The sequence below is a fragment of the Cibotium barometz genome, chromosome 25 (genome assembly GCF_041138505.1).
Source record: "Cibotium barometz isolate CiBa-2024 chromosome 25, ASM4113850v1, whole genome shotgun sequence".
In the NCBI taxonomy this organism is placed as follows: domain Eukaryota; kingdom Viridiplantae; phylum Streptophyta; class Polypodiopsida; order Cyatheales; family Cibotiaceae; genus Cibotium; species Cibotium barometz.
This window is the reverse complement of record NC_141070.1, coordinates 55,168,775-55,184,230: the sequence shown is the minus strand read 5'-3', so window position 1 is coordinate 55,184,230 and position 15,456 is coordinate 55,168,775. Positions and strand designations below refer to the sequence as shown.

At 43.0% G+C, this 15,456-nt stretch overlaps 1 protein-coding gene across 2 annotated transcripts in view; it reads left to right on the top strand.

Annotated features, from left to right (window-relative positions):
- Positions 1-8,142: 8,142 nt before the first annotated feature.
- The window catches only part of LOC147624754 (uncharacterized), a 43,420-nt gene continuing 36,106 nt past the window's right edge, over positions 8,143-15,456 (top strand). The window contains exons 1-3 of one of the 2 annotated variants that reach the window (XM_086819786.1): positions 8,143-8,598; positions 8,666-8,713; positions 8,850-10,348. In XM_086819786.1, coding sequence (XP_086675912.1) covers positions 8,452-8,598; positions 8,666-8,713; positions 8,850-9,023 — 369 coding nt within the window. In that variant the 5' untranslated portion in view covers positions 8,143-8,451 and the 3' untranslated portion in view covers positions 9,024-10,348. Of the gene's footprint in view, positions 8,599-8,665; positions 8,714-8,849; positions 10,349-15,456 lie in introns of those variants that run through there. The other variant, XM_086819787.1, reaches the window with a different exon arrangement.

Below are 15,456 nucleotides of genomic sequence, written 5' to 3'. Positions count from 1 at the left end.
TCTTTGCATTGACAGATGATAGTGCAATTCTTATTGAAGGTATGAGGTTTGATCATCTTAGCATGTTGTTGACAGACATCTTTTTAGAAAACGGAAGATTGCAGAAAAAGTATGACCTACTTCGTGAACATGTGAAAGTCACTATAGAGCATTGCAGATTACACAGTAGGAAATGCAAGCTTCTTCAACATCATGTACTTTCCTTTTCTATCTACATGTAAAATCAAGAATTGAGGATGCTGAAAAGAGCAGTCTTGATAGTCCCAGTGTCCAATCTATAGAATTTCTAGGGGACATTCAAAATCAAGAAGAAATGTGTGATGTAGACATGGTTGTGGATAAAGAGCAAGAAGAAATCATGAGCATGGATTTTGATGCTACAGATTTTAAAGAAAGTTTAATTCTTCTAAAGAAAAAGGATGTTTCTATATAGGATTGAGAGAAAGAGATCCTTCTCCCATGCCTACCATCCTTCCCACTAAAGGACAATAAGAGTTTTGTACTACTAACAGATATCCAAAAGCTATTAAATATAAGGGAGGACTATTGTATTGGTTTAATTGTAGATGGATGTCAAGTTGCATCAGATTTTTTAGATCTAGATGCCACTGATAAATTTTCAATTTCATCGGTGCACCTAAGGCTATAGAAATATGCATAAGAAAGTTTTAAGAACAAGAAGACACTCTTTCCACACTCTTTCCGTTGTGGAAAGATAGTGTGAACATGAATTTGACTGTGTGGTGGTGTACTTGCAAAGGGCATTGTGGAGTCTGGCAAAGTCATGCACACTGATTCCCAATTGAGGCATGATTTAGAATTTCCATTTCTTGAGGTGCCCTTAAATATCATCCATGCGCCTCAATAGCCAAATGGCCATGATTGCGGATACTATGTCATGACATATTGTCGATACTTATTAGTAGATGGAGGACTTCTAGGACACCTTGACTCCAGGAAATGGGTAATACAGCCTTGTACTTTATGCTTCCACTTCATGCTTTGACTTTACACTAATACACTACACTTGGTTGCACTAGTAGATCTCTTGCCTGAGATACTATCAACCCAATCGGCATCTATGTACCCATGTAGTTGAATCTCTCTGCTAGCCTCATAGAGAAGTCCATAATCAATAGTAGACTTTATGTACCTGAGAATCCGTTTAGCTGCATCCAAGTGTAGCTTCTTAGGGGTTGCATAAAGTGACTCACAAGCCTAATAGCATAGCTCGAGTCTGGCCTAGTGATAGTCATGTAAATCAAACTTCCCGCTATACGCCTGTACATAGTGGGGTCCTCTAAAAACCCATCTTTATCTATAGAAATCTTAGTGTTCTACTCTAATAGCATGATAAATCGGGTTACTAGCCAGCTATATGCTACTCATGTTGTCACAGTAAATAACAATGGCCATGTTCCAGGGCTCACCCATATCACCAAGTAGCTTCTAAAACCAAGCTACTTCACAAGGTGCCATTGGCAGCAACCCTATATTCTGCCTTTGTAATAGACAAGGTAACTATAGGCTGCTTCTTACTGCTCCAACTCACTGCAATAATCCTAAAAGAGAACACAAGTCCACTAGTAGATCTCCTTCCTGAGATACCACCAGCCCAATAAGCATCTATGTACCCATGTAGTTGAATCTCTCTACTAGCATCATAGAGAACTCCATAATCAACAGTGAACTTTATGTACCTGAGAATTCGTCTAGCCGCATCCAAGTGTAGCGTCCTAGGGGTTGCATAAACTAACTCGCAAGCCTATTAGCATAACTCAAGTCTCGCCTAGTCATGTAAATCAAACTTCCCGCTATACCCCTATACATAGGGGGGTCCTCCAAAAACTCATATGTATCGCAGAAAGCTTAGTGTTCTAATCCAATAGCACTAAATAGACTTATAGCATGTTTCATCAGTATTTCTTATATTTGCATCTTCAGATACCTTCACTAGTGCATACTAGCTACTCATCTCATCAAAGGCTACATCTCTTCTTCCTCGCATCTCACGAGTGGTAGGGTTATAACATCTATAAACTTTTTGCATATCCAATGAAGATGCATTTCTTTGTCTTTGGATCTAACTTGGTTTTCACTTCATCAAAAACATGCACATATGTAATACGACCAAATACTTTCAAGTGGAAAACATCTGGTTTTCTGCTTGTAAACTTTTTTTTCAGGTGTCATGCTATGAACAACTACAATGTCACTCTGCTGTCTCAGGTTGTAGCAGAGTTGATGAGATGATCGAAGGCAAAGGCAAACATATCTTGACTCTAGGAAAGTCCAAGAATGTTAGACAGATTTGGAGCCTCACTCTGCTTTCTCGGGTTGTAGCAGAGTTGATGAGATGATCGAAGGCAAAGGCGATCATATCTTGACTTTGGGAAAGTCTAGGAATGTAGCAGAGTTGATGAGTTGATCGAAGGCAAAGGCGATCATATCCTGACTCTGGGAAAGTCCAGGAATGCTAGACAGATTTGGGGTATCCATCTAAAAATCCAATTCAATTTATGATTTTTCAATTTATGAATTCATTTCAAACTTAATCTTAGCAAGTGAAAACATTTTTTCCCCAGATTTACTTTAAAAATTTAAGCAATTTCTGCTGCTATTTCATAAGTTTACAACAGCGCTCTGATACTAGCTGTGAGATCCCACTGCCCTGTTAACAATCTAAAAATGAGATTGATCATGGTGATAGATAATGATTAAGCATAAAGTTAAGGTGGATTAAACCACGCTAAGAACTCCATAAGAGAGAGAGAGAGAGAGATTGTACACTCAACACAAGTTCTATTCTGTTACATATCACAATGAACCATACAATGATATAGGCCCTCTAGCCTTATCCCACTTTACACATCATCATCCATGTGGCACTCCCTTTTCCACTCTTTTGGTCAACACTCACACACCATTCAATATTACGTGGCATTCCTCACCACAATATCTTGCACCTCTAGGGTGCTTTCCCACATACACACACAATACCATGATTACATCTCTCAATACCCCCTCTTAATCGAGGTGTTCCACAACTCACCCATCATCCATCACCCATATCAATGTAGCATTGCACAAATGCAATCGCTACCTCTCAAAACTCCCCCTCAATGATACATAGGAGTGTCCATCAACCAAACATGTGTGTGCGTGTCTACCATCTTAGACACCAAGTCCTCTTTGAGCCGACTCGCTCACACAGCGGAACCACTGAGTCTGATTTGAACATAGAAGTTCGGGTGGGAACCAACCCATGCGCATGCACCTCACATGTGCATTGCTCATGCACACATCACGACAACAACCATTTCCAGCTTCTAGGTGAGCTCGGGTAGGGCGACCCTCATACCATGGGTGATTACAAAACAAATCCTCCTTTTGAGCACGTAGGCTCGGACACAAATGCCCTCATATACATGGGTGAAACAAATACAATGCCTTTTGGCCAAAGGCGGGCAGCGAACCCAAGTGTGTGTCAACATCTTTAAAGAAAATTACAACTTGAACAACCTTAGAGTGTGTGTGTAAATGGACCCTTAATTCTAAGGTTTTTTAAAAAATAAAAAAAACCATATCAAAAATAAATTTTGAAAAACTACGCCTCTTGAATGTGCTACTGAAAATCTCTCTGTTGGGTGCCAAGTCTTAATTGCACCGCTTCCTTTGTTACACACCAACCACCTCAAATGTTGCTATGCTGCAGCTAGGGGACTCGCTCTTCAGGTCTCCTTCTTCTCGAAGGTATCTCTGTAGCTTGCAGCTGCACTGTGTCTTGATCATCTTCCGCCACCATAGCCAAAATTAGAACACGACTTGTATGCTAGCAAAATTTTCGCGTACGTTGGTGCTACTTATCCACTTCTATGCTTGCTCAAGAACCCACCTCTCCTAGTGTGTGAGAACCTTGTGCTACCTGATACTTCCTTTGCTTAAATATGGTACAATCAGATAGCCTTGTAAAGTTCGGGGTCCATCCTTTTATACTACTTGCTTGCAGTATCCGCTTTGGTACCATGATTCCCCCAGTGATAAGGTGCACCGATTGGGTGTTAAGGAAGCGCCATTCTTGTAATAAAGTGTGCTTGCTAAGGAAGCACCATTCTTGTAATAAAGTGTGCTTGCTAACACTCGGCTGGCTCTAACAATTGGCAGTGCTAACATGTACTATGGCTCTGTCGTCCCACAGCACTGGCTAGCCTACGGCCAACACTTGACTTCCGGGGTCTTTAATTATTTCCTACGAGTTATGACATTGAGTGGTGTTGTCACCACCCTAGATCTTATCCCAATCATCCGAAGTCCTATGGTTGGGTTCATGTTGTTGAAGACTCTCATGTGCCCTTGTAAGAATAGTCCTTGATCAGATTGTCAATTCCACACTTTACATAACTCAACCTAGGGTGTGTATTGACTTGAGTGGTTTGTGGGTTTGTTGCATTAATCCTATATGGAAACTTAGCCACAGTGAGGTCCTTGGCAATGGTAGCATTACACGGGGCTCTCCTTGCTGTGGTATTAATCTCCTGACCCTTCTGTTTACAGCTTGGAATATTGGTACTGGTGTATTCCTTGCATTTGCAGATACTATGGGGTTACCTCCCAATTATTATCTATCTCCTCCAAAGTTGGTCGAGGTTCTCGTATATAATTCTCTTGCCTCTGGCACCCCCTCAATGATCATTTGATGCGAGGTGCTGGCGGTTGTGATGATAGAATAGGACATGGTATAGGTACTTCGAGTACTCTATACATTCCCCTTGCCTAGTTATGCATGCTTGAAAGATTTACCCTTAGTGCAAGCCCTTACTAAGGTGGTGCAGGTAAAGCTAAGTGTTACCGCATAGAAGGAAACTGAGACACTTTAGGTACTTGCATCTGTTGCGTAAGGCTCATATGATTTTGCCGACATATTGAGTACCACACCAACTCCTGTCGAGGGTATAAATGTTGGTTTGTGGGTGTATCCTTCACTTCTTTTAGCTTTATCTTATCTAGGAGTGCATTGTTTAGCTCATCTAGAGTCATATTATTTGTATGCCTCTCTGAGATTGGCATGCTTGTTCAGCCCAACGCTGGTTTATGGATTTATTTATTTTTGGCCGCGGGAGCCACTTCACGACGTGAAACAGCAGATACTATTCACGTTGTGAACTGGGTGGTTCACAGGGTTTTTTATTATTTTTTACTTTTTGGTGTGGGGCTGTTTCACGATGTGAAACAACAGGTACGGTTCACGGCACGATTTGGGTGGTCCATGGATTAATTTTTTTTTGGCGTGAGACCTTAAGGCACTTTAAGGCGTGAAACCTTAATGCGTGAAACGTCTGATTTTTTGATTTTTTAAATTTTTTTTGGTGTAGGGGCTATTTTACGATGTGAACCAGCAAGTACGGTTCACAATGTGAACTAGGTGGTTCATGGATTTTTATTTATTTACTTTTTTATTCTTTTGGAGTTTAGAGGGAAATTCGAATCTTTTTTTTAATTTTAAATTGGGAAGATATGGGCATTTTCTGAAAAAGGCAAGTGGGAATAAAAAAAGTAACACTTTTATGACACCCCCTTACACTCTTCATAAATAACCCCCAAAATGGACAATTTGACAACTCATTGTCATCTTTTCATTCAATGCTCATTAGCCTTAATGAGTTATGTAAAAAAATGCTTAGTAATTAATCAAAGATTAATCCTACCACCACTAATCTTTTTTTCTTTTTAGACTAATCAAAAGCTCTAATTAAACACTAATCACCAATTAATTTACACCATTGAGCATATCATTGGATAGAGCATGAAGTTGCTAAGCTATGTGTATCAACTAATGTGTAAATTAATCTATAATTGGAGATTAATTAAACTCTTAATTTTAATCTTTGTCTTTTTACAAAATTAAGCAAAAGAGAGGGAAATTCATCCAATTGATGTAATTAGGTGTTTTGATGCATTTAAATGCTCTCAAGACACTTAAAAACACTAATTTCGACCTCTTACATCATCAATTTTGACCCCAAAAAATACATTTTCTAAAATTTTTACCTCTTGAACTAGATTAATCACCTTTAATGACAAAAACCAATCAATTAAGAAAAATTAGTCGATTTTAAGAGTTTTTTGATGTTTTGAGAAATTTTTTTAAAGGATTAAGCTACTCCTAATGCTTTTAGCACTCTAATGCATACAATTCAAACAAAAAACATACAAATCAAACAAAAATTAATGATTCTAGTTCTATGTTTAACTCTAAAAAAAGTAAAAAAATCTAAAATTTACATTATATTGCACTATTTGATGTAATGGAAGCAAACAAAGGCTAATACACTCTATGTGCAAGCCCTAGGAACATTAAAAACTAAATTAACAACAACAAAAACAACAATCTAAGCTAAAAATCAAACAAAAAAGCATTCTTTATAAAACAAAAAATAGAGCTATTTTTCACCAAATCACACACAAATCTCCATCAAAACCTTTTTTATAGAAAACCATTAATCAAGACAATGGGCAATGGGTAATGCGCACATTAGAGGAAAACAATGGAAAAAGCTAAGGGATGATTCCTCTGCAGCGGCGCTAAAAATGTTATGGTTCACCCTAACCCCTCTTAAAACACATCCAACAACAGATTACCTGGTGAACCGCAACTATCATGAGGATCTTTCCAATAGCCGAGCTCGTAACCCTTGAGGTCTCCAAGCTCTATAACTCCTTGAGAAGCAATTCCACCGCGTCACCCGCCGCCGTGAGCGTTGTCACACCACAATGTTGCACTATGTGTACTCGTCGCTCCTCTCCTCTCACCTCACTTCACTTACACACACTCACTAGCATGCATTAGAAAGAGAGAGATTAGTAAGAGCAAAACTCTTTTGCACAATGGGAGAGTCTTTTGTATTATGAGAGATATTCACTTATATACATGGCCATAAGTGTTAACACTCACTTAAACTGTGGTGGCCGACCGGGCACTTTAGGCTTATAAGAGACCTAATGCTATTACAATGATCACTCTGATAATATATCCATGAAGTACATCACTTGGGACTTCATCCTAACTTATTACCACACACTCTTAAAGCACAAATCACCATAAGTATTCTATAAGACCATTGTGGGCGCTTGTCCAAGTTGTAGATTTGGACACCATTGCTTCGTATCTTGAATGTATGACCTTTTGGTGTATCTACTTTGACTCCTTGATATAAGATAATGGTAGTAACTCTTATTAACCCTAGGAATGGGTTAACACTAGTATAACCCTGCAACATGTCAAAATTTGTTAGGTTAGTATATGTACTAATATCTCAGTAGTCTAAAAGCAACTTAGCCTATCCCAGCTTGTAGGGCCTGAACTATCTTAGCAAAAGAACTATCATTCATTTTATTTACATAATATACATACCAACATTGATATACACATCTATACATTAGCTCAATCACATCTAGTCCCTGATTTGACTCTTTTTGAAACATTAGTCCTAGTTCCCGAAGTTCCAAATCTCCTAAGGGCAACAATATCTAATAAGATAAAACACTAGATTAATAGCCACTTCAGCTTCAGTCAATCTCCCCAACAGCAAGTCCCTCTAAGTCCCTTTTATCTCTATACAACATAAAACCCATTTATCAATCCTACCCCAAAGCCCCCTAATATAGTAGGGCAGTTTCCCAAAAGGCATGTGTGCCATCCTCAATTGTTGTTCTACATCTAGGACAGGTTCCAGATGTGAAGTTCCTCTATAACAGTTTGTATCCAATAGGAAGAGCCCACATACAGATCCTCCACGGAAAGGTTTGAGCCTTCATAGGAACATCCAACTCCCATAGCAGTTTCCATCTCTTCATCTAAGTAATAGGTCCATGTGACTCTCTAGATTTTGTTGCAATGCAACACATTAACCTCACTCTTGCTCATCTCTTCATACAAGGCCCTTGTAGTCACCTTATCTAGCTTTACTCCATTAAACCATGACGAGTCTTTCAACCAACAGGCCTCATTGGAGGCAGTGGAAACCCAACCCTTCTCAAACCAACAGGCCTCATTGGAGGCAGTGGAAACCCAACCCTTCTCAATTTCCTCTAGGGCATATCTTACCACTTGTAGATCTCTTTGTTGTAGCCCCCAAACTCCTCCCTTATCGGTCCCATCTCCTTCCACCCAACCTGACCCAGCCTTCGCAATCCTCTCTGATGCAAAGAAAGAAGAGGATCATTTATGGATGATTTTGTGAGCCGTTGAAAAGAAGTTTCAAACAACCTTACGTGAATCTAGCTGCCATGCCCTTGCTCTCCTGTCTCCAGCTTCAGCTTAGCATATTATTTATCTGGACTAATATATTCATGGGTGCGCTGAATGATGCCAAGTGTTGGATCCGTCATGCAGTGGCAATTTCGCTCACATCGCGGCACGCAGCGATCTAGCTTGCAAGTTTAACAAAATTTATGGACACCAAATCCCGACGAGGAGTGCGAGGGGTGGTGTTGGATGCAGCTCTCCTCCTCAGCGGCAGCAAAGGCGACGGAGCGCTTCATGTAGAGCCCCATGCAGAGAAGCTGCTCTATCGCCTCTTCTACTCAAACATACGCGTGGTAACATGCAAAATTCAACTGTTCTGTCTCTCCTTTTCACTCTCCTTGACATGTGATTTTCTGGCAGGGTATTCTATTCCGCAACTCCAACGACGACTCTTATACCCTAGAAAAGGTAAAGTCCTCTTAACCCTCTCTGTCTCTCTTTCTCTCTCGTCACGGCCGTTTTACCGGCGGTGTATCCGTCATTGCATCTGCAGGTCATGGAATCTGACATGTTGCCTTGTGATGTCCCTGCATGTCGCTTTCAGCCTCGGAATGCTTGCCGCCTGTCAACATCCTCCTCAGAATGCATGTTGCCTCACCATGACCTTCGTGAATGGGCCAGGGGTTGCCAGGTTTTCGGAATGGCTCCCGGCTGCCGTTTGCCGGGAAACTGGCTCCCTTATAGCCATTCCCTCTCTCGTCACGGAAGCTTGACTTGAGAAAAATCTGCAACCGGCTTTACTCACACTGTCCATTCTGCACGGAATCCTAGATGGCGATTGGAGAATGCCCTGCACCTCGCAATCATCTTGGAATCTGCTCGTTCCGTCAACATCAGCTTTGGAATGTGCCAAACCCATCTGCGAATGGCAGTGAATGGCCTGGGGTCAGCCAGATTTCCCAGAAAGGGCTCCGGGCTACCACTGGTCACCCTTTGCTGGAAAACGAGCCTCCCCAAGGCCATTCCCTAATCCGTCAACGTTGTTACCTTACGGCCTCTGCCACTCTGCAGGATTTGGAATCTGACTTGGTATATGATCGGGTCTGTGCCTGTTGCCATTAGTCTCGGAATGCAATCTGCACTACGTCGCCATCGCAAACGAAACACCAAGAAGGGCTCCCGGCTCAATCAAGCATTTTCCCTAGGAACGTACACCTAGCAATGAGGTTTCATTTGTACCCTTCACCAACTCTAAACCTCAACCTAACCTAAACTTTAAATTTAAGCAAATTCTCAACAGCATGTATTACCATAAGAGTTCCTGTTCTGCATTTAGAAAGCTGTCTATGAGCCACAAACCTGATCAAAAGGATCATGCAAGGATCATGCAAGGTGGACACCACATATTTTACCATAATTTGCAAATCAAGCTTGTCTAGAAGGGGGAGCGTTGTGACTTTATGGTAATTGTCCTTAGCTTAAGGAAACCCTCATGAACAAACCTCACTATAAGCTTTCTATATTATTCTTGTTGCATTGGACCAACATTGCTGTGTCGGTTTTGATGGTTTGAAACATTGAGGCTTGGATGATGGGCTAGTTGGGATTTGAGCTGAAAGGTAGCTCCTCAATTGGAGGCTTGGGCTAGGTGGAGAGCTTGCAAATTCACCCCTTTGAGTTGATTTCTCCTTGTAGTATTTTTGCGTATTGGTTGGGAGAGTATCATTTACTTATGGATTGGTCACTCATTTCAGGTATCCTCAACTTCTCCACAAACTCAGCAATCTGACTAACAAGACATAAAACTCAGCCGATTGAGGGTCTGCATCTCTCCCTACCCTCTGATGATGATTAGAGCTGAGGGTAGGCACTAGTGAAGTGTCCCATCTGCCTACAAATGAAGCATTGGCTTGGGGGGCTTGAGTACACTTTCTGCAGGATGGGGTCTGCCCAGAGGCAAGGAAGGGATATGACGTGAGGCACTGTCTCCGGTGAGGCAATACAGATGCGAAGGGATGGAATCCCAGCCACCCGTGCAAGGGACGAAGCGGCAGTGGGAGGGGGGGGGGATTCCATCACTCTCCCAATGGCTACACCAATCACTGGGAATTCCTTCCTGAGGCTTGGGAAGCTGACTGTTGCGGGAAAGTTTGAAATGCTAGCTAGTGGGTTGAATGCGGGGTCGAAGCCATGCTGCCACCTAACAAAGAAGGCTTGGGCCATACGCAATGCGATGGGGCTCAGCTGACTCTCTCCGATGCTGTTGGCGAGTCAAACACAATGTGATAGTAGCCACGCCCCAAAGGATGAATGTCTGTGATCTTTGCAGGCGCTCCAAGGCGGCTAGCCTGTAGAAGATCTCTGAGTTCTCCAAGCGCAGGGTGGCTACCAACAATCTTGCACATGAGAGTGGAGGCCTCTCGAGACGCAATTGTCGTAGCGAGAAGCCGTAGGTCCGCTTCTGAGAAGGATAGGCAAGGGACAGCGGTCTCGGTCGTCGGGGGATGACGGAGCGGTGCCATGGAGTCCTCTTGAGGGGTGAAGACCAAAAGGGGCCGAGACTTGCCAAATGAAAAAAACCCAAGAACAAGAGAAACTGCCTGAAGAAATGGAGGGAAAGGAGAGACGGAGCCGAAGGGGAAACAGAGGGGGGGATTTGAGAGGCTGCGGGGGAGGGAAGCAAGGGAGGGGGAAGGGCGGGGGGAGGAGGCTCAGGTGGAGGGAGGGGAGCAGCCGGGGGGCAGCGAAAGAGAGAGAGAGGGGGGAAGAGCAGCGAGAGAGAGGGAGAAGGCGCAAGAGGGAGGGTTGACAGAGCGAGTGGAGAATTGGGGTGGGGGGGCGGAAATATGGGGGGGGTGCGTGTGCAGGCGAAAGGGGCGCCCGGGGGGGGGGGGGGGGGGGGGGGGGGGGGCAAGGAAAAGGGCAGGGATGCGCAAGGAAATGGGTGGGAGGGCAGACGGGCAGAGGACGAGCGACGTGGCAGCAAGGAGGGGGGGGGGTGTGCAGGCAGCGCAGAGTTTCACCGGCCCGGGCGGGGGGGGGGGGGGGTGGGGGGCGGGGGTGCTCCAGCTCCTGCCGATTTGAGACGCAACTATGGTTGAAATGACAGCACCAGATCTTCTCCAGCTTCTTTGTGCTGCGATTGATGGGCCTTCTCAGCTTCTTCTTGTTGCAAGTGATGGCCTTCTTAGCTTCTTCTTGTTGCAGAGAATAGGCTTCTGTACCTTCTTTTGGAAGTTTATCTTCACAGGTCTGCTGAAGCTGCACTTGTTTCTCAGTCACAGCTAAGCTATTTATCAACCAAAACTCTACGTCTTCGATCACATTTGTTTTTTTTCTGGTCCTCTCTTCCATGTGTTTTTCCATGAGCTTTATGTGTTGGTCAAACATTTATCAGCCGTACATCTGTTGAACCCTTAGATGTATGGGATTTTCTGAAGACTGGATCAGAGGTGTTCATGCTTGTATTGGGATGCTCACGGTAATGTGCTTGCATATGGTGGTAGTGGTGATCGCTTCCCGATCTCTCGTTCTTGGTTGTTAACCAAATACTTCTTGCCTCAGCTTGATGTTGGTGCTTCTCTTGTTGGTTCTGCTGACATGTTACGTAACACAGATTGTGAGATGGAGAATCGCGTGTGTAAGAGATGTGCAGAAAGAATCCTCAAGAGAACCCTGATTAAGATGTGCAGAAAGAACCCTCAAGAGAACCCTGATTCCTCTCGGGTTTGTTCCCAGATGGGTTGCATTTTTAATCAAATGCCCTACTCTGGACACGTATAGGTTGTATGTAGTCAAGGGGTGAGTTGGTGGCCTGAAAACTGTGGCAGAGGGCTGATTGCATCCTGCGGACACTGGCTTGTGAGGGCAGCAGACGGGTGTGATGTGAAGAAAATCATAACATGCCAGCTTCCTACAGGGCAACAACAGGTCGAGATGCGCAGTAGAGCAGTAGGAGAGAGTCAATCAGGGTGGCCAGTAGAGGGGCGAGCAGCCAAATCATCCACGTGATGTGCTCAGGTGTTTGGGTATGGACTGGACACTGGGACTGCTGTGCGTTGCCTGCACAGGGAGATAAAAGCACAAGTTTCTATTACTGATGATGTTTCTAAAAAAAAAGCATGTGTGTTGTTTTTTTAAGAGAAACCTCTTAAAACAAGCCTACTATAGCTACTTTTGGGGTTCTAGAAGGGAGGTGTCTTCTTTTTTAAGAAAAAAGTAGTATGAACGTTTTTTGGAAAAAAAGCTAGAGGTTGACTTCTTTGTTCAAGCGTAGGACAAAAGCCCTGGGAGGCAGATTCGCAACCCTCCTCTTGTACATGGAACAAGGGTAAGTTTTTCATTGCCATTTTTTTCCAGATTTTCTCGCATAAAGTGTATTTGTTCCTCTCGCTTTTTTGTGATTTCTAGAATCAGCATGTATTTCATTATGAGGTTGTAGCAGCAGAAGGATCCCTTTTTCCTTATCCATGGAAAAGATTACCTCCCTTACTTTCTGAGGTGGTCTTTTTGATCTTGAGAAAGGACAGAACTACTAGGGAACTCGGCTAGAATGACCAAGGAGTAACATGAGCATTAGTTGGCCATTTGAGAATGAGCATCCGTGGGTGAGGAGGAGGAGACATAGAGGGGAAGGAGGCATTGGCATACATTATCTTTTTATAGCATAGACCAATAGGAAAGCTTGGTTCGGATATATTGTGCTTCCTTGCTCCACCAAACTGTCAAATCCCCATAGATCTCCTCATAGAACGCTCCTGGTACGAGACTCGAAACCTGCAAACAAACTAAACAAACAAGAAGGGGGTGCAGGCCTGACTCACCTCCCAACCACGACAGCCGTGGGCAAGCCCACAAGACCTGGCTGTCCTCACCGAGCCATGAGCTGAGCTAACTAGGTGGACGTACCGACCAATCTATACCTCGTGACGTCCCATACCGCCACGAAGTTACCCTCGCGGGCCTTGAGATTGCTGCCGGCCTCGACTGCATAAAGCAGGTGCACGTCTGCACTAGATCCAGGCTCCAGACCATAGAGCTCTCACAAAACATGCGAGACTCTATATGACTAATGACTAACCTTGGCCACCCTTTTATAGGCTTTTTCAAAAGTCTGAAGGCCATATCCAAATCGTTATTGCAAGTGATAGGCTGATTTGACTTACGTCCACGACCTTTCAACAAGTCGGTCATCGGTAGTGTGAGCTGAGAGTACCCCCGCATAGATTTCCGAAGAAAAACAACAAAACCGAGAAAAGAACGAAGTTGTTTCACTGTTCTTGGTATAGGCCAGTCCACAATCTTCTGAACGCGGTGATAGTCAATGCTCAATCCATCTCTAGTGATCTTGTGTCCTAAGTAAATGATGTCTGTTATAAAAACTCACATTTATTTAACTTAGCATATAGTCGATTTTGTCTTAAAATAGATAAGACAATCGTGAGGTGTCTAACATGATCCTCAAGAGTACGACTATATATCAAAATATCATCTAGGAACACCACCACAAATTTCCCCAAATGTTCACGAAAAAGATCGTTCATCATTTGCTGGAAAGTGGCTGGAGCATTGGTTAACCCAAAAGGTAATATGAGAAACTCATAATGGCCATATCTAGTTCGAAAGGCGGTTCTTTCGACATGCCTTTCATGAATACGTATCTGGTGATAGCCAATACGTAAATCTATCTTCGTGAAATATTTCGCTCCTGCTAACCAGTCAATCAGGTCATCTGATCTAGGGAGAGGATAATGGTTCTTAATTGTCAGCTTGTTCAATCTCTTGTAATCTATACACATTCTCCAGGTGTTGTCCTTCTTTCTCCTAAGCAACACAGGTGCACCCCAAGGTGATTTACTTGGACGGATCTGGTCCATCCTCAAATAATCTTCGAGTTGTTTAGCCAACTCATCTTCCTTAGCTTGGCTCATCCTGTAAGGTGGAATACTGACAGGATGAGCACCAGGGATCAAGTCAATACGATGATCTACTGCCCTTTCAAGTGGTAAACCCGATGGCAGTTTCTTAGGAAATACATCTTGAAATGAGTCAAGTATCTTCTGTAATTCTTTGCTTTCAAGTACACTTAATTCATTGACATCCATGGAAAGAATGAGAAATGAAGAAAGTGGAATCAATACACAATGGAAAGCAGTATACAAAGAAGAATCCATTATATTTCCAAAATCAACTGTATTTACAAGAGGTCCTAAGAGGGATGTATACAATCACCTAAGATACTATATTGGGTGTTCCTATGTTGAAAAGAAAAAATATGGCTAGACCAATCTATCTGGACTTGAAGAGTCTTAAACCACTCAATCTCTAATAACAAGTCTACATGTTCTAGGTGCATAATATAGCATTCCAGAGTATCTTTGTAGTCCTGAATCCGGATTGGTAGCATCTCTACCTTTTGATCCCATACTTGCCGACCCGCAGGTAGGCGTACCTCATAGGTATGATCGCTGGGTGACGTATCAAGACTCAATTTCTGCACAAGTTTGTAGTTAACAAAGTTGTGTGAGTTGCCAGGGTCTAGAAGAATGTGGATTCTATGGCCATTCACTTCTCCATAAACTCGGAGAAGATCATGCAAGCCAAAAATTTTAGAGTTGAACAGACAATCAGAACATGTACTAGGGCGAGAAAGTACAATATTTGACGTACTTGTCAAAGACAACTGGTTAGCTGCCTTTGGCTTGGGTCCTACGTTGGTCTTTGCACCCTTTTGCTTTGGGCACTTGTTACGCATGTGTCCTTTTTCTTCGCAGATGAAATAACGTCCCTCCTTCTTGAGCTTCAAAGCCTTAAGGAGTCGTTTCTTCTTCGTTGGTGTCGAACTTGAATTCTTCGAAGGTTGGTCCGAAGACTTTCCTTTAGTCGTGTTGGCCATTGGTGCGGAGAACTTCCTTTTGTGCTTGTTCCTCTGCTCGGTAACGGGTTTACACTTGGAAGAGACCATTGTATCATCATAGATACGAGCTGAATGAATGGCCTCGTCCAAAGTTTTGCATTTGTTATTTTTAACCTGTAAACGGTATGAGTTTGGTAAACCGGCTACGAAGAACCCCAAAAGAGTATTGGGATCCATCTTTGTAGCTTTCATCTCCAAGTCCCTAAACTTCTGGAGGTAGACCTCATAAGTGAGGTGCTGCGAGGTCATGGTCAAAGCTGTAAACCGGGCAACATCATAATCATCCTCTTTCTTG